Source organism: Catharus ustulatus, chromosome 7, assembly GCF_009819885.2.
Source record: "Catharus ustulatus isolate bCatUst1 chromosome 7, bCatUst1.pri.v2, whole genome shotgun sequence".
Taxonomy (NCBI): Eukaryota; Metazoa; Chordata; class Aves; order Passeriformes; family Turdidae; genus Catharus; species Catharus ustulatus.
In genome coordinates this window covers 2,609,647-2,635,712 of record NC_046227.1, presented here as the reverse complement: position 1 = coordinate 2,635,712, position 26,066 = coordinate 2,609,647, and the positions used below count along the sequence as shown (strand labels likewise).

At 42.3% G+C, this 26,066-nt stretch overlaps 1 protein-coding gene across 17 annotated transcripts in view; it reads right to left on the bottom strand.

The window, feature by feature from the left end:
• LRRFIP1 (LRR binding FLII interacting protein 1) overlaps window positions 1-26,066 on the bottom strand; it is a 102,756-nt gene continuing 76,690 nt past the window's right edge. For 11 of the 17 annotated variants that reach the window (XM_033064082.1, XM_033064088.1, XM_033064083.1 and 8 more), the window contains 8 exons: window positions 22,509-22,541; window positions 21,622-21,747; window positions 18,894-19,064; window positions 17,938-18,030; window positions 17,382-17,474; window positions 16,152-16,244; window positions 15,537-15,678; window positions 5,882-13,922 (listed from right to left, as the gene is read on the bottom strand). In XM_033064082.1, the coding sequence (XP_032919973.1) occupies window positions 11,254-13,922; window positions 15,537-15,678; window positions 16,152-16,244; window positions 17,382-17,474; window positions 17,938-18,030; window positions 18,894-19,064; window positions 21,622-21,747; window positions 22,509-22,541 (3,420 nt within the window). In that variant the 3' untranslated portion in view covers window positions 5,882-11,253. Of the gene's footprint in view, window positions 2,773-3,729; window positions 3,835-4,449; window positions 4,530-4,953; window positions 5,072-5,881; window positions 13,923-15,536; window positions 15,679-16,151; window positions 16,245-17,381; window positions 17,475-17,937; window positions 18,031-18,893; window positions 19,065-21,621; window positions 21,748-22,508; window positions 22,542-26,066 lie in introns of those variants that run through there. The other 6 variants (XM_033064097.1, XM_042779429.1, XM_033064098.1 and 3 more) reach the window with 3 other exon arrangements.

The window sequence follows — 26,066 nt, the reverse complement described above, 5'->3', positions numbered from 1 at the left end:
TAAAAACTACCCAAACAAGTGACATTTTATTGGCGAGTTCTGCTCATAATGAATTTCCTTTTCCAAGCTCACATCTCCTAACAGAGCGATTGGGAAAAAACAAAAACATTTTTTGGGTAACATTCTGCTTGCAAATGATAAAAATCATCAAACATTTCAAAAGAAAACGGAGGATAATGAATTGAAACAGAAGTTGTAGGAAAACCCGTCCTGGTTCCCCCAGGAGCTGTTCCTCGCCCGGCTGCCGCCACCTCGGCCCCGCTCTCAGGGTACCGAGGTGCTCTCGTTTGGAGCTCAAAGAAAAGGACTGGGACATGTGCTAATGTTATCACCATTCAAAGCCCTGTTGTTGTACATTCTTCACAGAAAAAACATAGAACAGTTTGCAGTAAACCAACCAGTTTCTTTTTTCTTCCCTTATTCTAACGCTAAGTCATACTGAAAGTTAGGGGAGGGGAAATGTGGCTTCAACATTCACCTACTTTATCACACACAAAGGTTTCTACTAGAGCATATCCAGGTCGAAATACACATCTGATTTCCGTCATGAGGTTAATGCTTATGGGGTGTGAGATGAGATCTACTTGGAAATGATAAACACATCCCTTTTTGATAACCAAAGTGGTTTTTTTGCCTTTTGGACCAACGCTTGGTTGCTGGGCTGTTTCTCCTGAACCTTGCCAGGAGAGGCAGCTTTCACTGCTGCCACAAATGAAATGATGACTGGTGGCAATCACACACCTTACCATTGGTAAGATGTCGTATTTAGCACGTTTGTTTGAGTTCTGAAAATCCCTTAGCTCGTTTTTTAGGCCCCCGAGGCTTTGTACACCAGAAATTACACAAGTCAAGCACAGAAAATTATAAATTGGTATCCACAGCCATTTTGAGGTATTCCACAAGAAACCTGGCTCTGCACCTGAATGTTCCTCTCAAAAACAATTTAAAAGAAAAAAAAAAGAACCCAAAGCCCTAACTGGAGTGGAAATTTAATTTAAAAAGATTCTTTCCATCCCCATGTTTCACCACATTTCATCAACAAGGACATACTTAATTCCCTAGGGGCACAAAAAAAGCCTTCTTCATCCTTTTCCTGGAATAATAATTTCAGTGCTTCATTCCTAAATTTCCTTGTGCCACTTGGAAGAGATGAAGACGAGGGAGTTGTTTTCTAGCCAAACCAGAGAAACACATTCAGACTGGTTTTGGTTTATTTGATTTGTGAAGGTGCTCGAGGAAGATACCAGCGATGCCCTTGCGTTGAAAACAGCAGCGGCTCCTACTCTGACCTCCCGTCTGTGAGGGGAAGAACCTGGATTGCCGGCTCTGAAGAGCAAGTCAGGAAGAAATGTGATCTCCTGGGTCTGGATTTGGCTTGGTAGAACCTCTTGAGGCAGTCACGGGGGACGGGAGACGCTGCTCCAGCACGTGAGCAGATCCCAGAGGGAGCGGCTTTCCTGTTAGGGCTGAGGTGGGACGGGCAGCTGGATTCCTGGGGTAGCTGCTGCTCTCCTTTGAGTAGTACATTCAGAATGAGTTCTGACAGACCAGAGCTGTAGTGCCAGTTGTGTGCCACTCTTACACACGCAAGAATCGCCTGCAGCATCTCAGCTGCTCACGCTGCTCTGCGTGAGAAGTGGAAAACCTTGGCAGCGATCTCGGAAGGAAAGAACTCGCTACTTCCGTAGCTGTAGAAAACCCATAGGCAGTAATATTTTTCTAAAGTGCTTCTTTACTTATCAGTTATTCTTTTAAAAATCAGACTTGTATTTTGTAGCGGCGTCGTTTCCTAGTAGGTCATGGACCAGTAGATAGTTTCTGATGTAAAAAACCCATTACATATTTTGTTTAAGCAAATGACACTTGCTTTGATAAATGCACCAAAGAGAGTGACCTAAGTGCAAACCCCACCATTTCTGAAAACACGGCCTTATGCTGGTTTATTAATGCAACCTTACATCCTTTAAAAGTCATTTACTTCAAGAGCAGGGATTAAATAATACAAATAAAAATTGAAAATTCAATGAAGCTATTGCCTATTTACCCTGAAATAAAAGAGTCTCACGATTCTACTGGTGCAAAAATCCCTCCAAACACATTTGTTTTATTGGCAAAGTCATTTAAGGTCACTTTTGCTTCCAAGACCATCTTCTTCCATGGTTTCCACTGAAGGAGTTTTGCTTTGTAATGGCTTGTGGTTCCACAGTGATTTGTAAATGAAAAACCTACTATGAATAACTCTACCGTAGTCACTAAATTACAGATACTGTCATGAGAAAAGTCCCAAACTTACAGTGTTTGTTTTAAAATTTTCAGCAAGACACAAAATTCCAGTCAAAGTGTTTCTCTTGGAGTGCCATTTTAAATGGCAAGAAATGGCTGCTGTGCCCTCTGGATGGAGAATCCCATGTGCTTCTCACGTGCTGTACTTTGAATGTCCGCAGAGCTGGGCGTGGAGCGGGCACAGCCGCTTGGATCAGCTCCTCCTATGGATGTAGTGCAGCAGGATCTGCGGGGAGAGCCCGGCTGGAGGCACGGAGCAGGTGTTGGGGTGGCCTGGTCTCACGAGGCGATGGCACGAAGCGTCCCGGGCAGCAGGACACAGAAGCGGCTGCGGCGTGGTTCCGGTTCCGAGCGGAGGCGGTTCCCGAGGCAGGGGGGCTATTGCTGGGACAGCAGAGCGCTCCGGTTGGCCTTCATCTTCTCCAGCCGTTTCACCAGGTGGCCATTGCTCACCTCCAGCTCCTCGGTTTTATCCAGTGCTGAACGAAGCTGGAGGAAGCACAAAAACATGAAACTTTCACTTTCATGTTATCCCTTTCCAAAGCAATGCAAGCTACCAACACTAATTAACTTGGAACATCAAGCAGTTGAAAATTGCTTTAGCAGAGTTAAACTGCTTTGCAGGCCACACACACACACTGCCAAAACCCCAGGGTATTTACAGAATGCTGAAAAAAGAAGGCCAAGGTAAGAATAAATGTGGTCTCCCAAGTCTGGATTTGGCTTGATAAAACCGTGTGTCTTGAGGCAGTCAGCATGGACAGAAGGTTACTCCTATGGAACAGGAGATTCCCAGAGAATCACAGGATTTCTTTCCCTCAAGCCAGAGGCACAAGGCTCTGGGTGATGCACACCTGCCTCACTGCTCAGCTTTTATATTTCTGGTTCCTAGAACTCTGTCCACAGCTGTGACTCAGAGCCTCAGTTTCCTGTAAAACCTACTACAGGATCAGGGTAGGGAGAGAGAGGTGGGCTGCACAGAACAATATTTGTAGGCAGCAAAGCAGGAGGAGTGTTTAGAACAAGCAAGGAGCCATGCTGAAAAAAAATAAAAATCAAAGCAGCACTTTAGGAGGCAGTGAGAGAAAAGCTCTAAAGAGACAAAGGCATGGTCAGAGTCTGTGGACAGCCCCACTACCCCAAACAGGCCTGAAGAGATTGACAGAGCAAGGAAAACAGGCTCACAAAGAACAACTCACATCCCTTTAGCAAGGCCAGGAAGGAATGGTGAAAAGGCAGTGAGAGCTCACAGCAGTGACTGTTACCCCAGTCTGAGTGCTGAAAATTCGGTTGCACATTAAGAAGGAGTAACTAAAGCAATAAGGAAGTTGGATGCTTATCCCTTGCTGTGCCAAGAAGGGTGATTCCTCCCCTGGAACACCCCAGGCAGGCAGGTTTCCCTCACATGGAGCGGGCTGACCTGGCACAGCTCGCAGGTGGAGTTACCTCTCTCTGCAGTTTGCGTTTCTCTGCCTTCAGTTCATCTTCTACTCGCTCAGCATTTTCAGCAGCAGTTTTGTATCGGGCTACCTGGCCTTCCAGTCGTATTACCTGAGGTGAAGGCAAAGGCTGGGAATTAGAACTCTACCAAGAAGTTACTCTGAAGCTTTACTCTTCCACTAGTACTCAGGGAATAACCAGAGAGATGCTAACTCCTCTTTGATAAAATAAAGGCATATTTTCAGGGGAAAAAAAAAACTACACCAAGGAAGCCTGGCAACAGTGACTTACTCCCAACCTTTCATACTTATCCATATTTAATATGCTTCCAGCAACAAAAGATACAGTCCATTGACTAAATTTCTCTTGGTAGGAGCACTGCTGATGTACCCTGGACAAGAACAATCAAAATGGAACAGCTGTGCATAAAATCCATCTCTACCACATCACATGCTGGGAGCCATTTAAACCTGCTGACAGGTAGGCATAAGGAAGAGTTCAGAGGGTTCAGCAGGTACTTTTGTCTTTGACCACTCTTCCTTCAGTGCAGAGGAATAACGTATTCCTTCTTCCCCACGCATAAATATCACAGTATCCCTCATGCTCTAACACTCCCGTTTCTTGTTTTAAGGGAAAATCACAGTAAACATAATTTCATTTATCAAAATACACTTTCTCTTTGTATTCTCACTATGCCTGAACAAACAGAACAAGCCAAAAACTTACATTCTGCTCCAATGCTGTTATCTCTTGCTCAGACTTTGCTAGTTTAAATTTGAGATCACTGATCTGTCTGTTGGCATCTCCTAAAAGAATTGCAGATTTATCAGAGATGTCAGAACAAGTGTGAACAGTTTCTAACAAGTCTGTGATAAAATTTCCATGCATCAGGGATCTAGGTGGGGCAGCAGGAGAGCAGTTCTCTCAGTAAGTGCCCAGCAGAGAGGCACCATTCCCAGCCCTGCCTGATTCCCTCCCAACCACTCTGAAGGCAGAATTAATGTGAACTCACCCTAGCTCTGCTGAGGTGCAACAATAGAGATTTCCAACTGCAATCTGAAACAAAGGCTCCTAATTCCCTCACCTCTGTAGAGGTGCCTGGCTGCTCCCAGGTCCCTTGGAACTGAAGGCTCATTCTTACTGAGAGTCATGGGCTTATTAATGTACTGATGCATTTTTTCACTCGCATGCAGGGCACAAAATTATCTTAAAAATCAAAATAGAGCTTACTTTGGAGGTCAATCATGTGCATATCTGTCCCATTTTCCAGAACTTCATCTTCAGATTGTGTATTTTCCATCTTGCCATTCCTTTGCTTTTCTTCTAGTTGTCCCTTTAATTTTTTAATCTGAAGGACAGAAAATAGTTATTAAAATAACTAAAGGAAATTGTGGCTCAAATTCACTCCATTATTATAAAACAAGTATTGTAATTTTTAAAATCTAAATTCCAAAAAATCTTTTGTTACAAAATAACATCCTAGAAATTCTTCTGGCAAATGACTCGTGGTATTTTGCACATCAGTGCTTCTGTACAAGTTCAGGACCAAAACAACAAGTGAAAGATGGCTGGTTTATTAGAAAAGCCATAAATCTTCTGCAGGCACATTCACGTAAAACTTTCTTAAAAACTCCCAAAGCTGTGCTTGGTTGTGTGCAAGTATCAAGGCCGACGTCATTGAGCATAAATGAAAGCACAGAGCGTCCTGCAGGGCAACAGATCAGCTGAAATGTTTTTGAATAAACTTTATAGCCACTATGGAATACCATGGTACCAGCAGTAATTCCCTGAGCTGCTCTTTACCCATCTGCAATTCCTGCAACAAACCCAAACAAATGCCCCATGTACCCACAGACCCTGCAAAGGGGAGGGCTTCCACTTGGAAAGACAATTTGCTTTGACAATTTCTGAGCCATGCCTGTTTTTCAGATAATAATCTGAAGGATTATTATTCAGAGATAAGAGGCACACTGGGTCATATCTTCCATGTATCCTGAGTTAACACACAGGAGGAATGTTTTGGAGGAAGAACACAGTGGTCAGCAAGGCAGCAAGTCCTCAGCAAGAGCAACCAGAGCAGCACTGCTGCTCTACACTCTGTGTTTGGGCTAGTTGCATTCCCTTAATCCCCTCCTGTTCTTCAGTTGCCTGTGATTACCTGGTCTAGCAAGGACTCCCGTTCATCAAGGAGCTTTTTCAGCCTGTCTGGAAGAGAAAAGGGAGAGTTGAGTGCTGATTGCTCCAGTGACACATCGGGGAGCGCACCTGAGACACGAGAGTGACCCGTTCAGGTTAGTGACTACTGATGGGGGAGTTAGGGCACGTACCACAGGACACGAGGCCCAGGCAGGCTGGGGGGCTGCAGCCAGGGCATTATGGCATTCTCACAGAACATGCTTGTCCCGGCAGTAGCAGCAGCCAGCTGCATGCAAAGAGGCTAATCTTCTACGTTAGGTTAGCATGCAAGAACTCTCTAGGGTCAAGCACAACTGCAACACAAAATCTCACAGATCTTGACAGTTTAGCACAATGACAGTAAACACCTATCATCACAGCTAAGTACATTCTCAGCACTTTAACTCTTCCCTTCTTTTACATGGCAGTAACATTTTGGCTCCAATATTATGACCAGAAAAACATTTGCCCGTCAAATTATTTGTGTTTCAAACGCAGCACTCTGGTAAAACTCTGTTTTCTCTTCAGAGTCAATTCTCCAGGTCAAACACCAAGAGGCAATGGACAACCTGCACCAACTGTTGTGCTACATTTGGACCTGGAAGTGCTACAGATGGGCATGTGCAGCCTTCATTAATAAAGTGCACTCCACAGAATGAGACAGCTGGAAAAAAGAACTACAGAGTAAGCAACCAAATCACTTCATTTTTTTCAAACACACTCATTAGGAGAGGGTCTGTGGACCTCAGCTGGGTCTCAGTGCAGGTTTGTTCAGTGGCCTCCCTTGCCAGCAGTGCAGAGCCCAGGCTGTTCACAGCTCAACTCCACAGCTGAGGTCTGACCTGCTGATTAAATGGTTAAAATCAAAGGTCACTCAAGAAAAAGATTTTTTTTGCAAACCCTTAGGAAAGAAAGGTAAAATACACTTAAGAGCCTGGTAGGCTTTTACCAGGTAAATTCTGTTGATAGACAGACTTAAATATTTTTGAAGAGCTTTAAAAATACCATTTCTTCTTTGTTGACAACTTCTGAACAGGCCAGAGTCTCGTGGTTCTCCCTTTTTTCTTGTTAGCACGTGCACTTAAAGGGAATCAAGAGTCTGCATTGAATCAAACCATGGTGAAAACTGCTCTCCCAAAGGAAGTCTCTCTGTGCAGCAGACATGTACAGTCCATTAATGTGGAATGTGATTCCCCTCCTGGAATACACACCCCCATAAAGTCCCATTCCAGAGCACAGAATAAAACCTTTACCTTGGCTTCTGATGCAATACCCAAATAGAGATCTTAGTGTGACATCCCAGTTCAGCAGATCTATGGATTAATGTAGAAGTCCTATTCTTTGTTTTTTTAAAATCCATTTGTAACACACTCAACATTGTTATACCTGAGTACTGATATGAAAAAACAAAAAAATAAAACAAACTCAAACCCACTTTCCCACTTTTTTTTTTGTAAATACCACCCACAACCAAAATTTCAGAGTATAAACCCCTTTAAAATAATAAAACCACTTCACACATCTATATGGGAAGGGAAGAAAACTTAAGACAGAAATTCTGCAAAAGATGAAAGATATGGAAGAAAAATAAAGGTCAATGAAGAAAGCAAGAACAGCAAACAGGCTGGAGATACTTGGACTCAAGAGATTGTGTTGGGATTTACAGCCAGCAAAGATCGAGAAATGGAGTTCCAAGAACTGCAAAGAGAATGAGGACTGGTGCAGCAGGAAACCTCTAGGCCACCACAAAATTAGCCCAAACTTATTGACTCCAAAAGGGCCAAGTAATACACTTTGATCCTGAAAATAATTTAGTTATGGGGTGAACAACTAAACTAAAACCACTGCTGTGGGGTGAAACCTGCCTGCCTGAAGAAAGGACAGCTCTTCCAGCTCCCAGTAAGGAAGAACACTGGCTTCCCCAAAGCCTTTTTCCTGCAAAAAATACGCATTTTGGGGTGAACCTTCAATTTGGTCTCACCCTCAGTTCTCCCTGCCTCACTGTGGACATCTGTGCACCCCATTGGGACATGCAGACAGCAGGGTTTAGCAGATCAGGGGAAAAATTAGTTAGCTAAAATTGCCATTCACCTAGAAGTTTTTTGCCTGTAGAGATGAGGGTCTCTTGGGTTTCACTTATCTTAAACCCCCACAAACTTACTCTGCAGGGTCACCTTAATTTTGCATTTAAGAGATATTTTTCCAACAAATCTGAGGACCTTGAGAACAGGTGAGCAAGAAAGAACAGTCTATTGAATCAGGACAGGAAGCAGCTAATTAAAACACTCATCTGTAACAGCCTTTATCCTTATTCCACATACAAAGATACTACAGTGAATAATTAGAGTGTGACATTCACCTCACTTAACTTTGCAGAGGTGATTCCCAGGGTACTCACTGCACCAGTTCCTGGCCTTCACATGCCAGAGTTTAAGAGAGGACTGAGGAGGAGATGGGGCCTGTGAGGGAGCAGGACACAGAGGGGTGAGCATGGTGCTGAGCAGTGTCTTCTGCCTCTAAGCGCAGTGACTGCTCTCACTGCCTGGGCACTGCAGGTGACTCGAGGCATTGCTCACTCAGGTGCTGCTCCAGTGGCACAAATGTTCCCAAATCAGCCACAGCTCCTCATTGTGTCTTTCCACTTGGAGGGGAGCATGGGATAGGGAGCAGCTGGCTTTACCTGCATGATTCACATGATGTGTGGCCCAGGAAGTCACTAACCCTGCTGTGAATGGAAGGGGTAAACCGCTCTTGGAGCATGGGAAGACATCCCATGAAATCCAGACCCAAGCACCTATTCAGAACAGCAGGTTGGGCAATACTACTCCTCCAGATCCGTCAATTTATTTTGGATGATGAGAAAATGCTTTCCTGTCTTTCTCAGTAGAGGGGCACTGCCAGGGGCAGCACAGGATGTGAAAGATACCCACTTGCAGTACTGATTTTGAGGGGGACAGGAGGACAGTTCTTCTCTATAGTGAAGAAGATATTGACCAAGACCTTTTTATTCCCCTTTTTTATCAAGAAAGTTTCTTGAGATACTGCTTTTGAAAGCATTTCAGGCTAGCTCTGATATGTACAAACCTGGGCTACAGCATTTATGTGCCACTAGGTGATGACAAGAAAACCCAGCAAGCATTTGGGGTTATTCTGGAAGACAAGTTTCACCCTTGGGTCCCATACTCGTTTCCAACATCCCAGGATGGATTTCTGGCACACCGGCTACTCTGCACTGCCCCTCCACATTCCTGCTCCCAGGTACACTGGGAGTAGGATCAAAGCTGGGACATGGACATGGCACACCTCCCATCTTAGCTGCACAGGGAAGATTGGAGGTGTTTCTGCTCCTGTGACTTGGCTTTAAAAAGGAATTCCCTTAAAGATGCTGTGTTTTCTGAAGTGCAAAAACTAGTTAAAAAGAAATGAACTCATAAGAAATACAGGATATAATGGCATATTGCCTAATTTAACTCTGATAGATCCATCCACAGTACAGGAGAAGCCTGGTAAGAATATTTAATGATCTGTTTAAGTCTATTTAACAATTAAAACCCACTTCCAACATTAAACCATACATTACTGTTGAGAGTACAGCAGAGCCAAATCTTTAAACAAACACTGCTACATGCTAATAAGAAATGCTTGTAAGATCTATGACTTACTGGTTTAGCATGTAGTGTAAACCCTTAGGAACAACTGCCAGTACTTACAGAAACCATGGTGGATGTGCTGTAAGTTGGAGAGAAGCCACATGAAAGGAGTTACAGGTTACAGACCTGTTAGAGCTCTACAGTTAAGGTGCCATCACATATTCAAGGTGCTCAAACCCCGAGGCTGCCCAGTCCTAGGGAGATGGCTCTTGTAGCTACGTAGCACAAGGCAATAAATTGAACAAAAGCTGCAGAAAAATGGTGTTGAAATTATACAGATTTAAATAACTTCTTATGCAGGTTTAGAAACAGTGCTCTGGACAGGTACTTTAAAGTATAAAATAGGTTTATTTAAATTATATACAGCAGTACATTTTGATATACATCTTCAAATTTTGCAGTCTGTGTGTGCTCTGACAACTTTGTAACATCAACACAAATACAGGCTTCCATAGCCCACACCCCCCTCGATCTGCATTTCCTTGGGACATTCATGGCTGAAGACTTTAAATGAATATTTATATATGCAAAACATGCTCTTCCTCCCAAGCCCTAGCAGAGATGCAAAAGGAAATACAGCAAGGGAGTCCAAGAGCCTAATTTATGCCAGCAATTCAAAGCAATCCAGCTTTTCCAAAAGGCACAGGGGGGCTAGTACACAAAACAACAGTCTCTTTGGTCTGATATCCAGCAAGAATTAAGACATGCAAAGTTATCTTCTTTCCAGAAGAAAAAAGATAAGATTTGTTTCAGAGATAAAAACATTCTTTCAGAATCAGAGTTTGCAAAAAAAAATATAATGCAGTAAGCAAATGCAATTTTAAACAAAAATCTTCTTGGAAAAATAGATATTTTATATATTCATATCTAGACAGTACTTGATAGCAAACCTAAGCACACATTACAGTGTGTATTGACACTTTCTCTGGAAAAAATAAGAACTCCATGTGAGACATGGTGTAAAAGGCTTATTGTGGTGCAAAGTGCCTAGATGAAGTAAACAAGGATATATTTATTCCTTTCAGCAAGGAAAGGAAGAGACCTGTATGCTGCACTTTCTCCAAATTATGTATTGCTCTTCCAAGGTGTTCAGACTAAGCAGATTCACAGTGATCTAACCAGATTTTGGAATATGACCATATAAGAAATACACACAAAGTGGAATGAAAAGATCTTTTTTCTTCATATGAAAAAAAAAGAAGAGATTGGTTCGTAGGCTTTAATTATTCTGAAAGAAGTTTCACCATCAGCGTGGCTGATCTGCTGAGTTCCTTCATGAAGAGTAAATGTACTTGCTAGATCTAAGCACAAGTAAGCATAATGTGCATAAGTTCACAAAGGCCCCATATACATTCATGATATTGATCAACTAGGCTAGAATAAAAAAATCCTATAGAAATTCCCCAGGAGCAGCTATCCACACTAGCAGTACTTCAATTGCATTACAGTTTGAACAGTCAACTTGTGAGGCTTCCTCATTAGGTGAAAAGCTTTCAATCTGAGACACAGCAAAACCAAGCCCAGTCACAATTTCTTGAGGCTGGGTACGACAGTGAATAACTTAATACCTGCATCATTACCACATCCATGCTTTATGCTGAGTTACCTACAAATACAAAGCTCTAAGAGTATTGCAAGGTTTGATGTCTTGTGCAAAGTGCATACTTGTGTCCTGGGACTGGTCACAGGGCATGGAATTCTGAACTCAGGAGATTGTACAGTCATCTCTGGATCTACCCTTACTCCTTCTACCAGCCTGCAACTCCTCTCTGCTTTCAGCCCTCTTAATGAAAGCACTTTCCAAATCCTGTTCCAAAACATCTTGATTCTGTAATTTTCCTACTTTACTAGAATCTGATACTTTGATTTCTTCTTCGTTCACATCAGCCTCCTCATCAGTTTTCCCTGATGCTTCCCCTTGCAAGCACTGTGTTTCTTCAGGCTCATCTTTTTTATGCTGCAGGACTTCACCTTTGGTCAAGGCATCTTTGGTTTCCATTTTGTCTGGTCCCTCTCCAGCCTTCTCCAAGTGGCCAGTTCTTCCAACAGCACCATTTGCTCTATCACCCTCTTCTCCCTGTGTATCAGCTTTCTCTCCATCACATTTTTCATCAGATTCTAGTATTTGATTTGACTCTTCATCAAAATCAAATGCATCCCCATCATCTTCTAGGCTTTCCTCTGATAGGTCCTCAAACTTCACTTGTTCACTAATGTTATCTTGCACAGGTTTCTGTGCCAGGGAATTATTTACATCTTCCTCCAACTTCACTTGTTTACTAATGTCATCCTGCACAGGCTTCTGTGTCAGGGCATTATTTGCATCTTTCTCCAGTGTAACTTGCTCACTAATATTGTCATTCTGCACAGGTTTCTGTGCCAGGGAATTATTTACATCTTCTTCCAACTTCACTTGTGCACTAATGTTGTCATCCTGCACAGATTTCTGTGCCAGGGAATTATTTACATCTTCCTCCAACTTCACTTGCTCACTAATATTGTCATTCTGCACAGGTTTCTGTGCCAGGGAATTATTTGCATCTTCCTCCAGTTTAACTTGCTCACTAATGTTGTCATCTTGCACAGGTTTCTGTGCCAGGGAATTATTTACATCTTCCTCCAACTTTACTTGTTCACTAATGTCATCCTGAACAGATTTCTGTGCCAGGGAATTATTTGCATCTTCCTCCAACTTCACTTGTGCACTAATGTTGTCATCCTGCACAGGTTTCTGTTCCAGGGCATTATTTGCACCTTTCTCCAGTGTAACTTGCTCACTAATCTTGTCATCCTGCACAAATTTCTGTACCAGGGCATTATTTGCACCTTCCTCAGAAGCAAACTGCCCACCAGGCTGGTCTGCGAGCTCTAGCTCTTGCTCATTTTCTTTCAGTGTTTCTGGACTGGCTTTGTTTTCAGTAGTTACAGTAACACCTACACTTGACTCCTCTTTAGATTCACCGTCTACTTGTTCAACCACCTTATGCACTTCACCCTCTAAAGGAACATTTTTCTCTCCTTCTGCACCACCTGCTTTTTCTTCACTACACTGACTTGTTTGAATCTCTGCCTTTGGATTCAAATCTTCTACCCGTTCTGTTCTACTTTCCTGTCCTTCCCCAGCCTCGTCCCCTGTTTGCAATTCTGACTCCTTCATTTCACCATCTAAAAGACTGGGGTCTGAAGAGGTTTCCTGAGTCACCTCTCTGCCAAGCTCTGTTCCTGGCTGTGCCTGCTGCAGCTCACTTCCCTTTCCCTGGGGAACGCAGCCTCCAGCCTCCTCCACAGGTGCTGCACCTTGCTCGCCTGTCTCAGCAGAACCTGAACACTTCTCCAGCTCTTCCATCAATTCTTCCTTTTGCCCATCCTTCTCAGCTGTAGCAGTTTCATCTGCAGTTTTACCTTGTGTCCTTGGTTCCTCTGGGAATGTGGAAGGACTGTCCCCTGAAGAAGCTGGTGGGACAAATGCCTGATGTTCTCCACCTTCCTTTTCAAGTGGCTCTGCTGGGACATCCCTTTCACATGGCTCTGTCCCCTTCAAACCTACAGACTCAGTTGCCCTCAGCTGACCCTGAACTGTGTTCCCGATCTCATCTTCTTCATCATCTCTGTCACCTGCTGTTTTATCACTTCTTCCATCAGTGCAGTCAACAAACCTTTCCTCCAAGACATTTGCAACCTCATCTTCAGCACTTTCTTCTGAGTGCTGGGGTTCTTCTGGAGTGGAACTCTCCACATTTCCCTCTTCCCTAAGCAAGCCTGCCACTGCTCCCTCAGGTAGCCCTGCCTGGTTAGAAACCAAGTCACTGCTCTCACTGGTACTGTCACATCCTTCATCCAATTCATTATCACTCAGGGCATGGCTGGTTTTAAGATCCTCTTGCTCTTCCTGGTTGGGTGCAGCTTCTCCCAGTTCCTGCTCTGTACCTGAATCACAAAACATTTCCTGAGGAGTCTCAGAAACCTGGTGGCCTTGCAGAGAGCCCAGCTCCAAGTTCTCATCTGTCTTTGCACTCAAGTCATGGTGCTCAGCCTCTGTACTCTCAGGCTGCTGGGCTGCTGTGCCCCTGGACTCTGTGAGCTTTCTCAAGCCATCTGTGTCACTGTCACTGTTTGAAGAAGTGCTCCCTGACACAGGTTCTGTGGGGCTTTGGGCTTGCTCTGCAAACCTACTCTGTGGTGGCATCACCGTTGGCAGGGCGTCCTGTTCTTCAACCATTGGTTCTGCCTTTGCATTTTCAGCAGCATGCAACGTCTGTACTTCCTCCTCCTCAGACTCCTCTTTGCGCTCCTCACGCTCAGTATTCTGCAAGATTTCTCTTTTCCCCACATCCTCCATAATCTCATTTTTCATCTCCACTTCATTGGCTTTGCCTAAAAGACCATTGAGAAAGTTGAGGGGGCCACACCACAGCACTTACCTCCCCACTTAAAACCCGAAAGGCAGAATGAGAAGAGCAGGTTAATAGAAGATCAGCTTTTGCCAATTTGGTGAGGCAAAGCAGCGATTGAATTAGTAAGGATCCAGGGGCTTTGATCAGTGAAACTCACCACCACCCTCTCAAAGCAAGAAGTCTCTGGTGCTGGCTGGTGTTTTTGTAAAGCAGATTTATGCTCTGGGCTGTGGGAATGACAGCTTTGGTAGAAGAGAACAACTGGCTGAAGCAGTGCAATTTAACAGTAATACTTGCAGATGTACCTCTGAGGACTGCTTTCCCTCAGCAATTTTCTCTACAACTTTAACCTGACACTCCTCTGTCCATGCAGGAGTCTGATGCCATTACAATGGAATCATGAAGGATTATTCAGTAATATCTGGCTTTTAAACTCCCAGGCAGACATCATCAGTGCACAGGGCAGACACTGAATTTAAAATCTGATTGGCAAGCAAATGGTTTGGCTGTTCAGACCTCCCAACACAGATCAAAGCTCAGGTCATCTGTGCCCCTTATTTCAGCCACCCAAAGGGGTAGGGACTTCTGTGGTTTTTGGAAGGCTATTTTTGCTGTAACACTTTTCCTTCAATTTAAATTTAAAAGCAACAGATATTAAAACAATAGTGTTTGTTGTTAGCTTTTGGATCTATGGTGTACCTATTCTGAAAAAAAAACAGGATTAGGAGATGTAGAAAACATGTTACATTTAAAAATACACCCTTACCTTGATTTTTGGTGTTCCACACGTTTCCATACAGTAACTGAGTGAGGAAAAAGCAGCCAAAAGCTCAAAGCAAGAGAACCCACACTTGCAACAATTTGCTGCCTGCAGCTATTTATTAGAATGTTCATTTAGAACAAAAAAAAATCCAACAAACCAAAAATATTACTTTCTTTCTTTCACTAGTACAATAGCTCTCTAATGGCCATTCACCACATAAAAACATAAAGAGGTTTTGCCAACCAGATTTCTCCTTCCTAACACTGTCCATGTCAATTATACCCTTTGAATTTAAGTGTCAATGTAACAAGTAAAAACACAGAGGTGTTAATTTTAAGTATTCAATAGCACAAGAACAAAGAATTTATCCTTTGGTGTGCTCTGGTAGCACCATTGTTCAAGCAGACACAGTTCTCAGGGACATCAATGAACCAACATACAAACTCTTTACAGAAAATTAAAATGCCTTTTCTTCATGGTTATTTAAGGTACGTGCTGAAAAATACTGAGCAGCAGTAGGATTATCCTGGGAGAATTTTCCAATTCAGGGTTTAGATGGTGATGTGAATGACTGCTCCTTATTTGTAATTGTCTATTTGTACTCCCATCCTTTGTCACCTTGCAGGGGAAGTGAACTCAGCTGCTGGAGGAGACTGCATGACACACTGGGAGTGATAATCAACATGAAGCAGGGAAATGCACAGGGGGTGATTGGACAAGGAGCATGCTGCGTGGTGTTAATTGTCCCAATAACAACTGCCCCATCCAAGCAGAGGTGGATGAAGGAAGGACAGACAGGCAGGAGGGGCTGAGAGCACACACAGCACTTACCTAGCATCCCCTCCCCTCCTGTCTTTAATGCCTGAGTGCTGCCTGGGACAGCTCGGGAGGAATCCAAGTGTCCTTCATTATCCAGCATGTCTGATGTCTCCCCGTTGGTGGCTACATCAGAGTCTGGGATTATTCCATGTTTCTGTGGGAAGCAAAGGCAATGCTTTAGAGCCTGCTGCTCAGAAAGGGAAGGACTGTCAAGTGCTCTTGTCCGAGATACTCTGAATAAACAATTGCTTCAATCATTCCATTAAACATGGCTGGGAGTCAGGAAGGAGAACAGATATTGCAGTTCTCAGTTCAGCCATTCTGACAGAAAGCATGTGATCCCAGCTGTTTGTTTTTTGTTTCTTTTTTAAATAAATCTGCTGCGTAAGATGTTCCTCAGTGAAGTGTCTCCTGCAAAAACAAATTCTTTATACTCCAGTCTACACTAAGAACTCACAATCAATAGTAGGGGAAAGGACTTTATATAGAAAATCCCTCAAATGGCAATTTATGGGCAATATGAAAATTGAGTTATTGCTACTGAGCTAGATTTAATTTTTCTGTCCAAATGCACAGGGGAAAAGGGTCAGCAGATGAATATAAATTTATTTTATTCCTCTTGCATACCTTCAGTTGCTCCTTCAGCACAAGCACTTCGTCTCTAAGGATATCCCGCTCACTCCTTATGGAATCAAAGAAATCTTTCTGCCTCTCTAGTGCCTGAGTTCCCAACACAGATAGAGGGCGAGGAGATGTGAAGAAAGGAAGGGAGACAAGTAAAGGCCATGAAAATAAAATGTAGACAAGAATGAGCAGATTTAAGCTATTCAGGGGATGGAAAGGGCACAGATGAGAAAGGCTGAGTTTACAGATTAAAGGACAGAGTTTGCATACAGAGAGAGAAATTCCAAATCCAAGAAAGGCACAGCTTCTTCAATAACCAAGAATTTCTGCCAAAGACATTCAGAGCCCAATTCCTCATTAGGGATCCTTCAAATGAGGGTCCACTTTTTATCTTCATCTGCTAGACAAGTTAATCCATACCCATATTGCTTTAGCATGCCCACTGAAGAGACCATGCCATTCCCATGTGTTAATCGAAGGGCATGGAAGCAGGCCTGCTGGATTTCAGGAGTCTTTTTAGTTTAGATTTTAATTAATTTGAAAGCTGCCATTAAGTCATCCTTAGTCTGGGATGCACCATGTGCAAATGCAGATTTTACTACTGAACTCCCCCCCTCAGTATTTCTATGTAATTACAAATAGAACAATTCAAAAAAATTCATACAATTTTCAGTTTCAAGCTGCTATAAATTATTGGACAAACATGGGCAAGCTGTCAGGTTTCTTTGTCTATTCAGGAAGCCTTCCAGTGTTCAGCTGGAAGAGAAAACTAGAGTGGGTTTCCATGTGGCTTTGATAAGGGGTGATGGGAAGGGATGAGAAGCAAGGGAGACTTTCATCCCAAGAGCCCATAAATAGCTCCATTACCTCTTCATCCCACTCCAGTTTCTGCTTGGTCCGCAGATTAAATCTGAATAAGCACAAACTCAGTGCTGATAGAATTGCATTATAAATAGCACTTCCCTTCCCCATATGGCAAATTGCAAATGGTGCAGCACAGCAAATCAATTCTCCTTGGTTTGAAAGCAGACCAGCTGCTAGGTTTTCCTTGGATTTCAAGGTACTGGCCAAAGGCAACACTTGCTATTTGCTACTTCACTGGCAACATCATAGGACAGCCACACCAAGCCAGGGCACTACAGAGGGTTTTATCCATGGGGTTTTACAAAAGCAGGGTCAGGTGCAGAATGACAGTGTCACTTTGAACACTTTGCAGGAGTTGACAAGTCCTACCCCTATTTTTTTGTCTTTCCACTCTATTGTCTCCTGAAGATCGGAAATTTCCCTGACATAGCTCTGCTGTTTCTGCTGCAGCTGTTGGATTTCCTGAGGAACAGGAGCAAAACAAGAAGACAGAAAGCAGGTAACAGGTTAACAAGGAAAGCAAAGACTGCAGTGATGCCAAAGAATGAAAGAAGTCAGGTGCTAAAGTAAATGAGTTTCTACAATGCACAGTTTCTGACATCCCAGCTGAACCCATGCTCCTGAAGACAATCTCATTATCCACAACATGACTTAAAACAAGTTACCCAGTTCTGTTATTTTCCTCTGTATCTCTACAAACACCAGTACAAAATGCAATACTTAGGAAGAATAAGATAATATTTAGGAAAGTAACTATTTGCATTAGTCAGCTCTGAACTTGTTTGGCCTGAAACATTAACATTTCTTCTGGTGAGAAACTTGGATAAGGAATAACATTGTCCATTCCTCACATTCTCCACTTTACTGCTACCTGGGAAATGTACCAATCAAAGAAGCCATTAAAACAAAAAAAAGAGTTACTTACTGCAAGCATTTCTTCTCTCTGCTTCAAAGCCTCTTTGATTTCCATGAACTGAAACTGCAATATGCTATGAGCATGCTTCTCCCTCTCAAATTCCTGTGAATAATGAAATATTCACAAAATTATTATTAACCAGAAATAGCATCCCATCAAAAAGAAGAAAATAAGCCCAAACACAAAGAAAATGCTTACTGCAATGCAATTCTTGAATATCCCTCTAATCACAATCCCACAAGAGTGCCATTTTTATCGAGTTTGTCCTTTTTCCAAGATGATATTATTGCACCAAATATAGAAGTGACAGACATCATTTAGCCCATTTCATAAGCTGAGCAGCAGGCTGAAGAGCTTTTACACCCCAATCCTTCTGACTGCACAGATGAATGGATGGAAATTTAACCCACTCTTCCCACATGTACTGAAAGTTAGCTGGACTTTTAAACAAAAAGAAAAAAAACCCCCACTGTATCTTTCAGGAACTGTGTTTTGAAGTGGGGTGTAGTCAAATGCCCCAAGCTACAAGAAGGCAGTTCTGAAAACATAAGCCCCAGTTTTATTATTTAACACCAAATCACTGTCAGCTGCTGAATTAATGTAAAACTTAATTCAGTCTTTAACCATGGAGCTGACTGAACTGCCTGAACTGCACAATTCTTCCTAAAACTGCTCCAGAAGTCCCTATGGACAAACCCTGTGAATTTACTTTAGAGATGGAATATAAAACCAGTTGTGATAATATCAATACAGCCTTTACCAGCTAGAACATTTCTCTCCTTCAGAAATGGCTTAGGGAAAATTCTCATTTGTATGATCACAAGTACACAACAAATTGGTATTTCACTTAATACTAATTAAACCAGCAACTTGTACCTGAATAATAATTTAGCTGCCTCCTCCCAAAGATCTCTGCCCCCTCCAAACCTCCCCTGTTATTTCCCATGCCAGAGCTCTTTACATACTTTACTTTTCTCTTCATATTGCCTCCTGGATTCTGCCAGCTGTTCCTCTAACTCTAAGAGTGCATCCTTCAGGGTGTCCACTTGGTACATGAAATTGGTTTTCTCATTGTCCAGCTGAGCATTTGACACCATAGCCTTCTTGTATTTCTCCTCAACTTCAGCTAGAGAGTCCTGCAGAGAGTAAGCAGAGTGAGGAATAAAGGAGGACACTTTGCCAACCAAGCCCTGCAGTGAGAAAATAAAGCATCAAACAAAGCTCACTAAGTTTGCCTATGGAAAGCAGCATTAATCCTGTGCTGGAGGCTTCCCAGCTGTCCCAAGGTGAGGAAAACCTCCCCTGTCCCCACCACACTTGTGCTTCCAAGCAAGGAGCCTTACCTCAGCACAGATAAAATGCTTCCTGTCCTCTGCTGCTTCAGCTTCTGCCTTCCCAGTTCTCTTCCTTCTCCCTCCTCCCCCTGCCCCTGCACATTGGCAGCTCAAAGCAGCTGCTGAAGATGACAAGTTGGGATTGTTTTTTTTTATTTAAAGGTAAACTGGCCTTGATTTAAGATCACTTTGGATGATCTCAGACCTGAAATCAAGGCAGTATGATAGCCACTGCACACTAATTTCATAAATAAATACTGACTCAGGAATTACAATGCACTGTGAAAGATAAAGCTGCAACTTTTGCGACCTGATGTGTGACTTCCCATTAGCTTTCCCATATCCCATCCCTTCTTTACAAATTTACTCTCTAAGATACAATTCCCAGTATATTGAAAGCCCCCTTCTTATATTCAGCTTGACCTGAATATAAGATACTGAGATATTTATAACAATGATGGTAAAATAAAGATTAGCATAATTTTTCATTTATGCAGGCAAACTTTGCACTACTTGATTTTAATAAAGAAATAAAAGAGCTATATAAACAAAGAGTTATATATACAAAGCAGTGTAAATGTGCAAACAAGGAGGACACACGTGTCAACATTTTAGTTTACAGATCAAACAATTTCTCTTGGAACTTGTGCAATTTTAATTATTTCAACTGAAGCATGGGTAAGTTTCATATACTTCCTTTTTCAGCTGTCAATAGAACTAAAGATGATAGTGGCAAAGTCTAAATCAGTTTAATTGACATTTCTATTAAAAAATGAGATAATTTGACATGAATTTGCCCAGTTCCAAATGCATAACTGTGTTTTGGGGCACTTTCCAGCTCCAGATGAGAAATACCAAGCACAGGAAAGCCACCAGGATTTGGAAAGCTCAGAAAGGAGCTGGAAAGGAAGTATATGCAAGGGAGAAGTTAAGGAAGTTCTGCTCCACTCCATCAGCATACCACGTCTTGGTTTCTTAGCATCAAACAGTGCAGCTTAGATCCCCAAAAGGCAGTTTAAGGGACATGGATTGAAAAATTTTTTAAGCAATGTGATTATTTTGTTCTATCTGCTATTCAATGACCAGGAAAGAAAACAAAATTTTACCAACAAAGAGCCTAACTACTCAGTTTCCATTGAAAATTCACTTAAGATGGCAACACCTTTATCTGTCAGCACTGAGCTGATGACACAATCAGTAATTAATGCTGAATTTATCTATTTGCCTTTTCCTAAAAGCCACATGTCACTGCTCATTTAGGAGGTGGGTGGCACATGGATGTACAAGCTGGCTGTTGTACCAAAATGTATTTATGGTTTCATGGAAGCACTAAGAGCTTCATCATTCCTTCTTCATGGAACAGGCTTTGATACATTGAGTTTTGTTGCAAGAATTGTTTAAGGGTATCTTCTGTCATCTAAAGATGAAACCAAAGTGACACCTCACATGGTCTTATAAAAATAAAAACATACAAGGTTCTAAACTCCTATTTGTTTTTAGAACAGCAGATGAGTTTATCTCCCAATACTGGAAGGTTTCCTCTATTAGGAAACAATGTTAAAACAATAATTTAAATTTGCTAGCAAAACAATGACCTCCTCAAACCAACACAGACAACATGCAGCAGCCTTTCAGTGAACATCAGAAGCATTTCTCACCAGAACCCACCAGACAGAACAGTTTGCTGGTTAATGAGACACTGCACACAGCTCCCAGCCTCTCCAGGGGAGCAGCATGCAAGGGCAGCTCTGGGGCTCACACTGGGGCCAGGGTTAATGCTCACACACCAGTACCTTCAGTTCTTTCAGCCCCTGCATGTATTTGCCTTCTACATCCTGAATCTGGTCCTTTAACTCATAGATGTCCTGAGGGAGATGGCGAGAAAGGTCAGTGCTGCCACAGACACCAAGGGGCAGAACGCAGCTGGGAGGGACCAGCAGTGCTCAAAGGACTCCTTCCAACACCTCTCACACACATGGTAAGGGCTCTGACCCTAAGCTGAACCAGACCGCTTGCTCAGGAGATTTTTGTGCTAATTCTGCTTTCTGGGCTGGAAAAACCAAAATCTCCATCGTTAAGGACGAGGTGCAGACCCAGGCCCACAGGCTCTGCCAATCCCAGTCCTTTCTGCCCCTTTCAATGATTATCACCCTCTGTCCCAGGCTCTCTTCTGCTCTCCAGGAGTGCAGTTATCTCCACCCTCCAGGGTGGGATGTGCTGCTTACAACCAGTCCCATCTGACAGACAACTCCAGCAAAGCTTCTCCTCCACAGCACCTGATTCATGACCGCCAGCTCCTTCCTGGCACAGGAGCCTGAAGGGTGTCCCATGGTTTACTCTGGGAGTAAGCACTCCTCACCTTGATTTCCCTGATGGATGCCTCTGTGTCAGCTGAGATGGACGTGTCCCCACTGCCTCTCCGTGAAGAAGTCCCGCCCAGAGAAGCCAAGGTAGCTGCTGACAGACTTGAGACAGTCCGTGCTCCCTACAATCACACACACATCAACTGCTTACAACTTTCTTTTCCACATGAATCATGCGTTTGTAGCTTTCCCTCTTTCTTTTTTTTTCTTTTATTTTTTAACCAGTCCTTGCACTTCTAAATTATGCACTTTTGATTAAAATCAAACTTTCTAAGAAGTAAAAAATCAAAATCAAGATTTAACAAGGGAAACTAACGAGAAAAGGCAGATCAGAAGTATTTAAATAATACTGCAACAGGAGTTTGCATGATTTAGCTTCTAACTATTAATTCTCAACTGGATGAAGTCTTTAGGGGTTAGTATCAGCCTGCCAGATGTTTTCAAAACTTGCAATAATACATTCTGTGGAAGCTTTGGACGCTTCTCTCCTTTATGGATATTTATTTACTCAGCAGCAGTGGCCACATGAACTGTTCAACTGCACTCAGGGTTAATGTAGTAGCCTCCTCTTTTATGATTTATTTATTTTTACATAAATAACTTAGGTTTTATAACTAAGATCTAATAAACACACAGAGTGTTTGTGTGCCTTAGCCTAAAGCAGTTTCAGCCAACTGCTGTTGAAGGTCAGCTACTTAACACGGAGTAAGCAGGGGCTGAAAAGTTCATCTTCAAAAATGCTGCAGCAGAAGGCTCCAGAAATTCAAATTTTTCCCTCACAATGGATTTTATAGGAGATTTCTGTATGCTCATGGCTAGCTCTACCCACCAAAAAGAATGAACAAAGCACTATTATTAGAATAATGGATAAGATCCTTCTTACCTTCTCAAAGTCTTTTTCTGGCCTTTCCTCAATCTGTAAAAGAGAGATTGAGAGGGAATCATTAATAGAATCAATAAAGGGTAAGAGAAAGCAGTAATTCACCAGAAATGCCACCACATCCTCCCTGTCCCAAAAAGCAAGGTACCAAATTAGACCTGAAATCTAAAGCCTCAACCCTGTGGTTAATATTCTGCTCTCAAGACAAACAGGGACTGCAACTTCAAGCAAAGATCCTAGACTAACAAAACTGACCCTCAAGTCAAATATCAGGCATCAATCCAAAGTCTAAATTCTAAATAAATGGCTCTTTTAGGGTTTCAGTACTTCACTGCAATTTACTAATTTACAAGAGAGATCCTGTACTAAAGCTGGTCTAGAAGAACCCGAACAGTGAGCCAGTAGCATTCAGGAGGACAGGAAATTACCATGGATGCAGACAGCTGAAGGGTTTAAAAGTTTAGAGAACATCTCCATCTAAAATGGAGCTAAGTGTAAAAAGGACTGAATGAAATAAAAAACTCAGCAGAACTCAACAAAACTGGAATTCTTGGAACATTCAGCACAGTTAAGATGGTTTCCCAAAAGACTCCTAGAAAATTAATGTCTTCCCCAGACCAAGAAGAGCTAACTGCCAAAGGGAATAGTGTTTTTGAAACTACTGGGAAAACTATCAGGATAGACCTGATTCAGGGGAAGGCAGGGCATAACTGATGTTAAGCTGATAATTTCCATTGAAAACACACTCAAAACCTACCTCTCTTTCTAATCAGCACACATTTGGCAAAGTTTGGAGGTTTTTTCTTTTATTCTATAGAACAATGTGGGGATAATCTCACTCATTATTCTTCATATTACCTATGTTACCCTATTTTAAAAAAATCTCGTAACTGTGAGGTACCTGTTCCAAATCAGTTTTTTACACTGACACGTCACAGCTAAAATTCCCTAGGGATTAGCATTAAGAAAACTGAAGTCTGAGCTAAGCTAGACTTGAAGCATTAGACCTAAACTTGCAAACACACTGAATATATAAAATACTTAGGGAAAAAACCCTCAAATCTCTAAATTTGGAGGCAGTAAGAGATGGTCATATATGAAGGCAGACAATTTAGTCAGACCCAATGAACAAGATGGACTGAATTGTGCAAACAGCTTTTTTTTTTTCATGTCAGACAGCTCCAAGTGCTGGATTTGGCACCCTCTAGCCCAGCCAAACACTGTGTTGCTGTTTATCAAGACAGCTGTGGCAGTGTCAATAAAAGATTTGTGTGTCCACACACATCTACCTCTGGAAATCTGTGCACAGCCTTTTCAAAATCTGTCTTTCAGGGCAGTACTCAAAATACTTCTTTTCCTTCAGCCATTTGCACAATGGCCTCTATTTTCAAGAACAATCTCAGTTTTTAGCAAAATAAAGAAGGGAGCAAATATTGATATTCAAATGCAATATATTCAATGCAAATATTCAATGAGTCAAATAAAAGCTTCCATTTACAAAGGGGAATGTTTAAGACAGTGTGGTGAGAGACATGACTGCAGTGAGTGTTTTTCACAGCCACACCTGGGAAGCCTGCTACACCTTTATTGCAAAACTATCTTAAATAGTAACTCTGATGGGGCATAATCTGTGATAATGAAAGCTATTAAGCAACATCCAAAATTGAGCTGGTCAAGAAAACAAACCTGGTTTCATCTTCCCCAGTGGTGCCCTTGCTCACATGCACTTGATGCCATGAATGCCATACTCAGAGCAGTTTCTCCTCAAAACCAGTAAATATCCCTAACAATTTATTTAAATCATTATTAACACTTAAAAACTCAATCCATTTCGAGAAAAGCCAGTTCCTCATACCAAAATAACATCCTTACATTACACAGATGCCTCCTGCTACATGACACTTTTCTAAGCAAAAAGCCAGTCTGAAACAAGCAGCATTTAATTTCATGGTTACACAGCAGTGATACACCAAAATCTGTCTTGTACAAAGAGAGAAACCTATTTTAGATTAATATTTTATACAGCTTTCATCGTGCTCATGTTTAGATTAATGTATTCACAGTACCCTTTAAAAAGATAAATTTTTCCTAAAGGAATCAGCCACCAGAGGGACCTCCAGGTTTCCAGCTTTCTCCCAGTTCCAAATCCTCTGGCAGTTGATTCAGCAATAAACGGAACAGAGAAAGGTTGAGAAATGTTTCACAAACATTTCAGGAGAGAAATGTTTATGTTTATTCAGAGCTGTACACAATTCTTGCTTCTGTATTAGCATTCAATCTAAAACACTGCAACTATTAAAAGGACCTTTTTACCTTCACAAGTACTCAGCACAGCCCTTCATAAAAATATCCTGGCTTTGGGACTTTTCCACACACAAACAGAAAGGATTGACAGAATATCTGCCAGAAAAGGAGATTTAAAGAGGGATTTAAATGGTACCTTTAATTTACACAACACCACAATTTTTCATTTACACAAGGATGTGGGTTTGTCTCTTATTACAGATTATCTTCCTCTTCACTAACAACTGGGGCAATTTGTACTTCAGTGCATAAAAAAGCAGGAAAAGGAAGTAATTTTCCGAGGAACTCCAGCACGCACATCTTTGTTTTGGCTGCTCTCTGCAAAATAAGTGCACTGGGATCAGAGTTCAGCCTCTTCTGACAGCAATTTCAGAATAAATCCAGAACCACATTACAAAGATGTCAGCAGTATCAGAGCTCACCACAGCTGGAAACATAACGTGAGCAAGATCACCCCACAGGCCTTTATATGGGAAAAGTGCCTTTTTCCATAGATTAAACTGTTAACCCTTTCAGGGTGAAGCTCATTGCCACCAGTGGAGTGTCCAGGCCAAAATGAGTCCCTGCAGCAATACCACAGAGCATCCAACCAAACAAACACCTACTGCAAGTACAGGGATCCGAAAATTCAATGACTGGGGCAGAGCTTCCAGCTTCCAGGCTCCTGAACAAAGGCAGGGAAGGGAAGCCTGGAACTCTTCTGCCTGTGCCACGTTCCATGCTCGGGTATCAGAACAAATTCAGTGCTCAGGACGTGGCTGTCACTGCTCAGCTCCAGCTCAGATCTTGCACTTAGCTCAACTTCCTCACGTAAGCAAGGGGGTTTTTTGGTGACAAATCAAATTAAGATCATTTCCTGCCCTTAAAGCAGCACAGCACAGCTTGAAATGGAAATTCAGTCCACAGCAGAGAAAAGTTGTTAGGCTAGAGTTTAATAGGATGGTATTACAAAATCTGGAATTAAAAAGAAGAAAAGAGGTACTGCAGTCAGTACAATCCCTCCTACACCCCCAATCTTACCAGTGTGATCAGCTGGGCTGGGGCAGGCAGTAAGAGAGTTCCTACTGCTTCTCCAAGGAGAACCACCCTAACTCCAGCAATCAGCAACAAGCCTTTCAAAGTCAGCAGGGGAAAACCACTGCTGAAATTTGTCAGGTCTGAAGAGGGTCTGTGAGAAGAATCCTCTCTCAGGAATGAGTGCTATGCCAAACGTCACTGCCTAAACAAACTTATCAGTCCCAGAAATGCAAGTTAGCA